Genomic DNA, 10,924 nt, shown 5'->3' with positions numbered 1-10,924 from the left:
CCTTTTGTCCCAAGCAAAGTGACAGGTGGTGGGGAGGGGGGGATACAAATTGTAACTGGTCAACCCGGCCAAAATGGCAAGGAAAGAATGCACAGCTAAACGAATATATGACGATGAACACAGGACGTTTTTAACAGAGTTAAAGGGTTTTTTTTGTTGAACGCTATGGCAAGCAATTCTGCCTGATATGTCGGACGTCATTAGCGCATTTAAAAGCTTCAAATGGTTAGCGCCACTTCAGTTCACTTCATGCCAATATCGATAAGGACTTTGTGCAAAAGGGACTGAATTTCGCAAGCACAAGTTTTGGACACTTTGAAAAGTCAGGCATTGAAATCTTGTCTCCTGAAAACGATAAACTAAAACGAATGGTCTGTCTCGCCACACATAGTAAGTGAAAAAACTTACCGTTTTTTTCCGTGTATAGTGCGCAAAATGTAACTAATTTATTGTCCTAAAATCTGGGGTGCGCATTATACATGGGTACAAAAAATTAAAAAAATGTTTTTTTTTTAAATTTTTTATTTTTTTTTATTTTTTTTAAAGAAAGTCATGGTACAACAAAACCAACAACAGGACTGACCGACAAAGTCGTGGAACAAAAAGACAGGGTGACATTACCAAAGACAGGAAGAGAAACCACATCATGACAGTAACACATGCAATGATCCGACGGTGAGCGAGGGGCAGACAGGACTTACCGTTTTTTTCCATGTATAATGCGCAAATTTTAACTAATTTATTGTCCTAAAATCTGGGGTGCGCATTATACATGGGTACAAAAAAAATATATATATTTTTTTTTTAAGTCCGTATATGATACAAAGACCGCCATTACAGATGCGCTTTCTTCTCTGCTGTTCACTTCAAACACGCTCCATACGAACACAATGCTCTTGTATCAGACGCTTGCTCGATCACCTGCTCGTTTGCTGTCACAATGTACCCTACACAAATCCGAAACATTTCTTCGCTATCGAGTTTGCTAGCGCATGCGCAGTGATACTGACCGGCAGAATAACATCCAGTTGTTCCCAAAGATTATCTTTTTTCTGAAATAATTTTACGTTTACGGACTTAAGTAGGAGTCAAAATCTGGGTGCGTATTATACATGGGTACAGGCTTTTTTCCAGCATCAACATGCCATTTTTAGGGTGTGTATTATACATGGGGGCGCATTATACACGGAAAAAAACGGTAAATACAAAACACGTTACATCGATTGAGGTGACACAGGAAGAGAGGGGTGACGCGAACAGAAACTATGGCAACCTAGACACATAGCAAAACTGGGGACGAGACATGACAAATATCCCCCGAAATAAAACTTGAAATCACCTTTCTTCTTGTTTGTTGTCAATCGCGCATCGCATTCAGCCATCCTGCCCAACACACTTAGTAAAATTCATAATTGACGACACATCGTTTGATGCGATGGTGCAATCCTTGATGGTGTGTTATTGTCAAATATTGTTTGTTTTTTAATCTCCATCGCGGACCGGACGTCATACGGAGGCCGCCATTACAGATGCGCAGAACGGATGCGCAAGACACGTCAGCTATATAAAGAGCGAGAGTTGTTTCCTTCCTATTACCGTTTTTTTCCGTGTATAGTGCGCCCCCATGTATAATACGCACCCTAAAAATGGCATGCTGATGCTGGAAAAAAGCCTGTACCCATGTATAATACGCACCCAATTTTTATGAATTTTTTTTTACATTTTTTTTTTTTTTTAAGTCCCAATGATCGTCACACACGCAGGGAGGCAATGGGTCCCATTTTTATAGTCTTTGGTATGGTCTTAACTAGGCTGGATGTAATTTTTTTTGTTGGCGTTGATTTCTCCGACTGCCCGTAAACGCACCACCGCGCTCCGTGCGCGCACGGGAAAGACGTGTGCGGACGTGAAAAAGGGGGCTCTGTATGGGAGAGACGTTGAAGAGGAATAAAAACACCCTTGGAAACCAAAACTTGCCCCTCGTCGTGACTCGGAGCCGCAACAAATGTTTCGGATTTGTGTAGGGTACATTGTGACAGACAGCAAACGAGCAGGTGATCGAGCAAGCGTCTGACACGAGAGCATTGCGGTCGCATGGAGCGTGTTTGAAGTGAACAGCAGAGAAGAAAGGAACAAGGCAAAGCCCCACTATTTGAGAAGCACTGCTCTAAATCATTAAATCCATCAGAATATTTATCCTCTGTGTAAAAAAAATAGAAAATACACAGCTGTTGACGCCGGACTCTGTGGGCTGCTGACGTCAGACTAGATACGTTATATCAAATAAATGTAATATAAACAAGAATTTTAACGAACCACCCGCGTCACTCCAAATCTTTAAATCCACCGGAATATTCATTCTGTGTGTCAAAAAAAAAAAAAACAGCTGTTGCTTCCGGACCGACGTGCGCCGCTGACGTCAGCCTCGTCATCAGCCTCGTCATCAGCTGCGGCCCCAATTATTTCACAGATCTAGCATATACCGTTTTTTTTTCGTGTATAATGCGCAAAATTTAACTAATTTATTGTCCTAAAATCTGGGGTGCGCATTATACATGGGCACAATTTTTTTTTTTTTTTTAAGAAAATCATGGTACAACAAAACCAACAACAGGACTGACCGACAAAGACGTGGAACAAAAAGACAGGGTGACATTACCAAAGACAGGAACAGAAACCAAACAGACATCATGACAGTGATCCGACGGTGAGCGAGGGGCAGACAGGACTTAAATACAAAACACGTTACATTGATTGAGGTGACACAGGAAGGGAGGGGCGACGCGAACAGAAACTATGGCAACCTAGACACATAGCAAAACTGGGGACGAGACATGACAAATCTCCCTCGAAATAAAACTTGAAATCACCTTTCTTCTTGTTTGTTGTCAATCGCGCATCGCATTCAGCCATCCTGCCCAACACACTTAGTCAGTAAAATTCATAATTGATGACATCGTTTGATGCAATGGTGCAATCCTTGATGGTGTGTTATTGTCAAATATTGTTTGGTTTTTAATCTCCATCGCAAACCGGATATCATACGGAGGCCGCCATTACAGAAGCGCAGAACGGATGCGCAAGACACGTCAGCTATATAAAGAGTGAGAAATCAGTTTTCTTCCCATTAGTTTCAATTCACAGTTTAATTAGCAGTTTCAATCAGCAAATAACAAAATGCGTATTACAGGTAATATTTTATTTCACAACACTTTGCCTTGTTCCTTTCTTCTCTGCTGTTCACTTCAAACACGCTCCATACTAACGCAATGCTCTCGTATCAGACGCTTGCTCGATCACCTGCTCGTTTGCTGTCACAATGTACCCTACACAAATCCGAAATATTTGTTGCGGCTCCGAGTCACGACGAGGGGCAAGTTCTGGTTTCCAAGGGTGTTTTTATTCCTCTTCAACGTCTCTCCCATACAGAACCGGTTTTTTCACATGTCACTTTCCTCTCTTTTCATCTGATCGCGGTGGTGCGAATTGGGTATATCCATTTGGTGTCAATATAAAGTCTCTGCCTCCTCTCTTTCTGAGGCACTATTTAGATTATGATATGGAGAAAATATTTGTGAGCTAGCCTGGAGAGTTGGTAGAACTGCACCTTATTGATATTAATCTGGACAAAATACTACAATACCAAAATGGACATATGTCTTCCGCGCCTCTCAAAGAGGAATTAACTCCAAAATTTTCCTTACAATGTTGAGAGCACTCCTACTAGTCAAACAATTTAATTCTAATTTATGTTGTGTCTGTGGAATAAGAGGTAAGCAGCTAAATTCGACCATTGTAGTGGGCGGCCATTTTGCCACTTGCTGGCAACTAAGAATGATATCACAGTTGCTCAGGGCTCAGGTAATGACCAATCACGGCTCAGCTTTAGAAAACTGGTGACTTAAACGTTATTATTATTTCATTTGAACTCATAAGGAACTAATATAATAATAAAATTAAAGTAGTTATTTCAATCAAAAACACCTTAACAGGTCAAGTTACATTTTACCGTATGACTTCTTACTGTATTTGATAGCAGCTTCTCAATCTTGCATTCCTTGAATTTGAGTTTTTGCACATTCTCTGCAGGATATCAGAATAACCTCCAAAAGATGTTGTTTGGATGAAACAAGTATCAGTGACATACAAAACTGTAATGTTATCCAGAAGGCACTATGGTGTCGCGGCTCCTGAGTCGTTTGAAGCACTCACTCTTGAAAGATGGCTTGGTCCCGGGGCCTGAGCCGCTGTGGCGGATGGAGGATAGCTGCGAGGTGGAACTGGAAGAGGAAAAAGAGTCCGTGGCAGAACGACTTATTGGCACGCTGTCTTTCGCCGGCAATGGAGCAGCGCAACATGGAGAGGAAGGGGAGGGGTCGGGCTTGGACAGTGACTTGGACTTCCTGGACAAGTCACTGGAAGATGGGCTTCGCAGGAGAGGTGAGGCAACATGACAGAATACCTCAGCAGAAGCACAACTGTTTTCTTTTCTTTTGTCTGCAAAGATGCCAGTTCTGTTTCTCCAGCCCCTTTCAACTTGCAAGGGACTCGGGCAGGAACTGGCCAGGCAGACATTTTGTTGTTTGAGGTGACAAATGCTACCGTGGTCCAAGACACGTCCTTGAAGTATGTGGTAAGTTGCAAGTTGAAAAGTGGAGTAAGCTCATTGACCTCGCACTGATGGCAGTGTCTAACCTTCTGCCAGCTTTACACCATCCACGTCATCCGGACACGTGACAGTGACAAGACACCGGCCGTCATCGCCCGTCGTTACTCAGATTTTCTGCGGCTGCACGCCACCCTGCTCCATCACCGTGGAGACCAGATGGAGAGTGTGTGTTTCCCGCGTGAGCGCAAATTCCGCCAGGGATGTCTTTGTGGGTGAGGTGCTTTCTGGTTGGTTTTGTGACCGGTTTCCTTTTACTTCTGCAGGAAAGAAGCTGCGCAAGAACTTCACGGCCGAGACCATCGCCAGGCGAAGCCGGGCTTTTGAGCAGTACCTGACGCATCTGTGCTCCGTCCCAGCCCTCCGGGAACTGCCCTGTGTGCGCTGCTTCTTCTACCTGACAGACCTCCAGACTGGACAACTGTTTGTCAGGTTATTGCTCATTTCCTACTCCTCAAGGCGGAAAAGCTAAAAATAGCAAACATTAGGGCTGTCACTATCAAATATTTTTAGAATTGTTTATTCAATTGATCATTCCAATGAACTATTTAGATGTCTGTTGTAGGATCAATTGGACATTTTTTGACAAAATAGGGACCTATATGACAGGACAGATATCATGGTTTTAGCAGTTCATTCAATAAAATAACTAAATGGAAAAATGTTTAGAATGACAAAAATGGCAAAGCAGTATTACAAAGTTAATAATACATTTGAGAGTACAGTGGAAGGAAATCGTTGTCCCGGTTCTTTAACAAAGCTTCGGAAACCAACCCGACTCACACGGCTATTGTAAACAAAAATCGTACCGTATTTTTCGGACTAAAAGTCGCTTGGAATACAAGTCGCATCAGCCATAAAATGCACAATAAAGAGGAAAAAAACATATAAAAGTCGCACCGGAGTTTAAGGCGCATTGTGGGGGAAATTTTTTTGAAAAAATCCAACAGCAAGAACAGACATGAACCAGCAACAACAGGCTAAACAATACGGTATGCTAACGTGACATAAACACAAACGAGGAGCTAAGAACGGGCCTGATGTAACATTAACAGTTATTCAAATAACTATAACATAAATAACACAATTTGATAAACCATCTGTGTCACTCCAAATAATTAAATCCGTCGATCGAATTCATCGTCCTTTCTGTAAACAACGCCGCCCGTGCGGGGCGCCGCTGGCGTCGGACTCGTCATCAGTTACAGTTCAAATTATTTCACAAGCCCATATAACAATATATAAACTATGTATCAAATAACAATAATATAAACAACAATTTTATCAAACCATCCGTGTCACTCCAAATCATTAAATCCATCGGAATCTTCGTCTTGTGTCACTTAAAAAAAAAATCCATCCTCTGTCAATAAAAAAACAAAAAAAACAACTGTTGACTCCGGACCTACGTGCGCCGCTGACGTCAGCCTCGTCGTCAGCCTCGTCGTCAGTTGCGGCTCCAATCATTCCACAGATCTACGTATATAATAGGGGGTGTAAATCGCGGGTTTTGTCACGATACGATATCATATCGATACAAAGCCCCTCGATACGATATTTGCCGATATCTTAAAGCCTGCTGCGATTCATTCACAATACATCGCGATATAGTGCTCTACGATCGATTTTTTTTTTTTTTTTAAATAAAAAATATAGAACAATATCCAGATTTATAAAAATTCATACGCAAGGAAATTACAAGAGTATTGTAGTATACAAAGTGCTTATTTTAACACTGAACTTTGATGTCGTGTTTTTTCTTTAAATGTGCGGCGAGATTTGTGCTCCCTGAATATTTGATCACCGCATGGCAGGATTTACGAACTGCACGTGTCTTGCCCGTTGAGCCATCTTTTCATGGGAATCCAAAGTGCTTCCAAACGAATGACTTGAAGCCTAAAGGGGAGCAAATTTCCTCGTCTTTTTGGACACTAGCCATAGTACCAGCCCAGGACCCGCGTACTAGTTGTCGACTCCCCTTTCACGTGCCTCCTCTGCTCTGCTCACAACACAACACGCGCGCACTGCTCCCGGAAAGAGGAAGCAAGCAACAATGAACTGGATTTCAAAATAAAGTCGCGTCTAATGTCCAAGGTCAAACACGGCAATACAAATCGATGTTTACGTTTAGCATCGATGCCAATAAATCGTCGAGCATTATATTGATTAATCGATGTGTATCGATGAATCGTTACACCCCTAGTATATAACTATATTGTAGCGTTACCAAAGTACCAGGCAAGACGTGGGTTTGGTAAATCACTAGATCTCCGGAAGTCAGTGAATGGAACTCATTGTCAGTGAGGCTCCAATTATTCCACAGCCATAGTGCGCCCTCATGCGGTTTAAAGTGAAAATAACATGTGAAGTGATCAACTATACTAGTAAGTAAGTAATGTGTTAATGATTAAGTAAAAAATTGCGAATGATTTCACATATAAGTTGCTCCTGAGTATAAGTCGCCCCCCCACCCAACCTATTAAAAAAAAAAACATGACTTATGGTCCGAAAAATACGGTAGTTTGTTCCACCTGCCACTAGTTGGTCTTGGTTGACGTTGTTTGGTAGATTGTTGACCACAGTAAGGCGCATTGTATGAGAGAATAAACATGGCTCCTAAGAAAGATGCAGTAGAAAAGAAGAAGAGGAAAGTGGTGAGGACAACAACACATCTGAAAAAGCTGATCATAAAAAAGTAGGAAAGAGGCGTTCGTTTATGTGACGGACTTGGCATCAGAATACGAGGTGCCAAGATCGACCATAAGTTCTTTTTTGATGAACAGAGAAGCGATAAAAACTGACAGTGTTGCTAAGGGGTTTTTACGAGGGGTTACACAATTTGAAATGACATACAAATTAGATGGAACAAGTGTCACTCTGTAGACTTAAGGTCATTCAATGAAATAAGTTATGTTGGATTAAATGTTTTAATGACAACATTGTTTTGTGTCCAGTGTCGACCGCTACCAGGACGCTCTGGGATCGTTGCTCAATGCCAAGAGGCTGCAAGACAAATTGGGCAGTCCTCCAGATCCCCTTCATTGGCTCTTCACTCTTGTGGGACTGTGCTGCTGCTTCCAAGGAGTGGAGCAGCTGGAAGAAGCCCAGGATCAATGTGAACATGCCCTCCGTGTCCTGATCCCCCCAGAGAGGACAAACAGGCCACTCCCAGTGCTGATGTCATTGTTACAGGCCGCGGTGCGCCTGTCGTGGCAGATGGGACAAGATAAGCGGCGATGGGAACAGCTTCTCCATAAGCTTGATGAGCAGGGGGCAGGGCTGAACAGTCAACCAACCATCAAGGAATTTCTGGTCAAATGTAATCTGCAAGACAGCCAAAAGGATGCATTTTATGTCAACAAACGTAAAATCCCATCATTTTAAAATAGGATATTCTCAATATTCCAGTGACTTTGCACCATTTATAAAGCTTGGACAGTCCGAAACCTCGCAATAATTTCTACTAAAAAAGCAGTATTCTTTTTAGAAAGACAAAATTATTTGATACAGATCACACTCATACAGAGCAAGTGCTCTTATCGTGGTGGCTGCTCAGTCAATAGCAGTGGTCCCTAACCTCGGCGTGTGAACTGGTACCGGGCTGTGGGTTCTACACCGAATTACTCCCTGGGTGAGACGACTTCCAAGCGACCCTCCCTCTAAAAACACATTTTGTTTTCCATGGATGTTTATTTAACAGTATTAGAGAAAGAGAAACTTGCATTTCTCAAGGGCACACTTCCTGATATTTCACTATTGCAATTACAACAGGAAACACTTTTTAAAATGCACAATGAAGACAAAGAGACATTTCTGAATACAACATAAAATTGGCAAATGGATATAAAAAAAAAGTGTAGAAAGAGAAAACCAATAATTTAAAATATTAATAATACTCAAAATATACAAGCTGGATTCGGTTGAAGTTGGGAAATTGTGTAAAATGTAAATAAAAACAAAATACAATGATTTAAAAATTCTTTTCAACCTATATTCAATTGAATACACTACAAAGACAACATATTTAATGCTCTAACTCATAAACATTATTTTATTTTTCAAATAATAATTAACTTAGAATTTCTTGGCTGCAACACGTGCAGTAGAAGTTGGGAAAGGGCATGTTTACCACTTCGTTACATCACCTTTCCCTTTAACAACACTCAATAAACGTTTTGGAAGAGAGGAGACTACCGTTTTTTTCCATGTATAATGCGCCCCCATGTATAATACGCACCCTAAAAATGGCATGTCGATGCTGGAAAAAAGCCTGTACCCATGTATAATACGCACCCAAATTTTTTTTTTTTTTAACTTCCCGATGATCGTCGCACACGCATCTGGGTGTGGTGAAATTTGTCCTCTGCATTTGACCCATCCCCGTGTGATTTTGATCCATCCCCTGGGGGAGAGGGGAGCAGTGAGCAGCAGCGGCGCTGCGCTCGGGAATTATTTGGTGATTTAACCACGCAATTCCAACCCTTAATGCTGAGTGCCAAACAGGGAGGCAATGGGTCCCATTTTTATAGTCTTTGGTATGGTCTTAACTAGGCTGGATGTATTTTTTTTGTTGGCGTTGATTTCTCCGATCGTTTAGCCTGTTGTTGCTGGTTCATATCTGTTCTTGGTGTTGGATTTTGTCAAATAAATTTCCCCCAAAATGCGACTTATACGCTGGTGTGACTTGTATACGTTTTTTTTCCCCCCTTATTGTGCATTTTATGGCTGATGCGACTTTTACTCCGGAGCGAATTTTAGTCCGAAAAATACGGTATGTCTGATAAACAAATGAGGTATTGTGGTTTTCAAATATAAAATATCATGCAAAAAAGAGACAAAAACAACAGTGGTTCTTATGTCAGCTCAGCAACATTATAATTTCTTGTATAGTGGAGGAAGAGGGCCAAGATTTGGCCTGATAATATGTATACAAAAAAAAATACCAAAGACTCCTAGCACAGGGTCCAGCCACCCGCGAGACTTGTGAGAAGTGGTTCGGAAGCTGGATGGATGGATGGATGGATGGATGGATGGATGGATGGATGGATGGATGGATGGATGGATGGATAGATGGATAGATGGATGGATTGGTTTGGGTGGATGAATGGATGGGTTGGTTTGGGTGGATGGATGGATGGGTTGGTTGGTTTGGGTGGATGGATGGATGGATGGATGGATGGATGGATGGATGGATGGATGGATGAGAATATAGTTATTTTATTTTCAATCTGTAGGGGAGAGTGGGGTAAGTAGTGCCAATTTTTACTTAAAGTGCCCTTAAAGCAAGGGGATAACAGTAATGCCTCCAACTAAGATATCTACATATAGTTTAGGATGTTGTGCATCCCTGGGAACAATTACTTTGGCTCTTAAACAAACTGAGAAATACAGCTTTAGAAAAAAAAGTGGTTTTGTGGCACAACTTGCGCCAGGTATGCCTTCAACATTCTCCACCAACATAGTTCTAGGATTTGGATTTTTTACTCGCAAACCTCACAATGACAAAGTCACCAGCAGACAGATTCTTGTCACCATCATCATCATCACTCTGGACACCTGAACTGTCATATTCAGTGACATCACTAAGTGGAAGCGGAACATCTCTCTTCTGAGCTACTGGGGAGAACCTTCTTTTAGGATTTGTTTTGCTTTGACCTTTCCAGGCTCCCCGTCTTATTCCCACTCCTTTTCTTCTTTTCAGCCTGTTTCTTTTTTCTGCGGTGCATCTTCTCTAGGCGATCTTCTGCCTCATCATTGGTGGTGGAGTTTTCTTTTGAGCTACTGTACACGGTCATTTTCTTCTTGGTTTTGTTTTTATTTGCAGCTTTCATAGTCCTTTTCTTCTCTCTTTCATTCTTTTTCTTTTCCTGTTCAGCCTTTTTATCTTTATCTTCTGCCAGTGGCACAACTTACCCCAGGCCCTTTGGCACAAATTAGACCCACCATTTTGAAAAAGAAAATGCATCCCCTTGCTGTTTTGAGCAAGCATCATGCTAATCGTATGGACTCATGCTGTAGCTTACTAAAGCACTAAAACATGTGTGAACTGTTTTCAAAGTTGTTTATAATTGTTCAAACACAGCAATAAAAAAACTTAATCATAGAAATTTTACTTTTGAGGGCAAAAAAATGTTTTTGACCTTAAATGTGCTTACCTCTCAAGCCATGTGTCTCCCTTCTCTGCAGGATGAGTGAAACGGATGCCCTTACAAAAATAGGTGGTCACATGACCAACTTCTTGTAGGGTTTTCTGGAAAA

At 41.6% G+C, this 10,924-nt stretch overlaps 1 protein-coding gene across 1 annotated transcript; it reads left to right on the top strand.

Annotated features, from left to right (window-relative positions):
* Window positions 1–4,175: 4,175 nt before the first annotated feature.
* On the top strand, window positions 4,176–8,050 carry snx21 (sorting nexin family member 21). Its single transcript, XM_061272520.1, has 5 exons — window positions 4,176–4,440; window positions 4,506–4,633; window positions 4,706–4,847; window positions 4,933–5,098; window positions 7,621–8,050. Exons 1-5 carry the CDS (start codon window positions 4,176–4,178, stop codon window positions 8,048–8,050), a joined length of 1,131 nt encoding a protein of 376 aa, XP_061128504.1.
* Window positions 8,051–10,924: the final 2,874 nt, after the last annotated feature.

Source organism: Syngnathus typhle, linkage group LG2 (genome assembly GCF_033458585.1).
Source record: "Syngnathus typhle isolate RoL2023-S1 ecotype Sweden linkage group LG2, RoL_Styp_1.0, whole genome shotgun sequence".
Classification (NCBI taxonomy): domain Eukaryota; kingdom Metazoa; phylum Chordata; class Actinopteri; order Syngnathiformes; family Syngnathidae; genus Syngnathus; species Syngnathus typhle.
The sequence above is the reverse complement of the archived record's forward strand: the minus strand, read 5'-3'. Positions and strand labels throughout refer to the sequence as shown.

What these genes read in the sequence shown, in the direction of transcription:
- snx21 (XM_061272520.1), top strand. Translation starts at nt 4,176, where the DNA reads ATGGTGTCGCGGCTCCTGAGTCGTTTGAAGCACTCACTCTTGAAAGAT. An exon ending in AGATGGGCTTCGCAGGAGAG is followed by an intron (nt 4,441 to 4,505) that starts GTGAGGCAACAT and finishes TTGTCTGCAAAG; the next exon opens with ATGCCAGTTCTGTTTCTCCA. An exon ending in ACTGGACAACTGTTTGTCAG is followed by an intron (nt 5,099 to 7,620) that starts GTTATTGCTCAT and finishes TTTTGTGTCCAG; the next exon opens with TGTCGACCGCTACCAGGACG.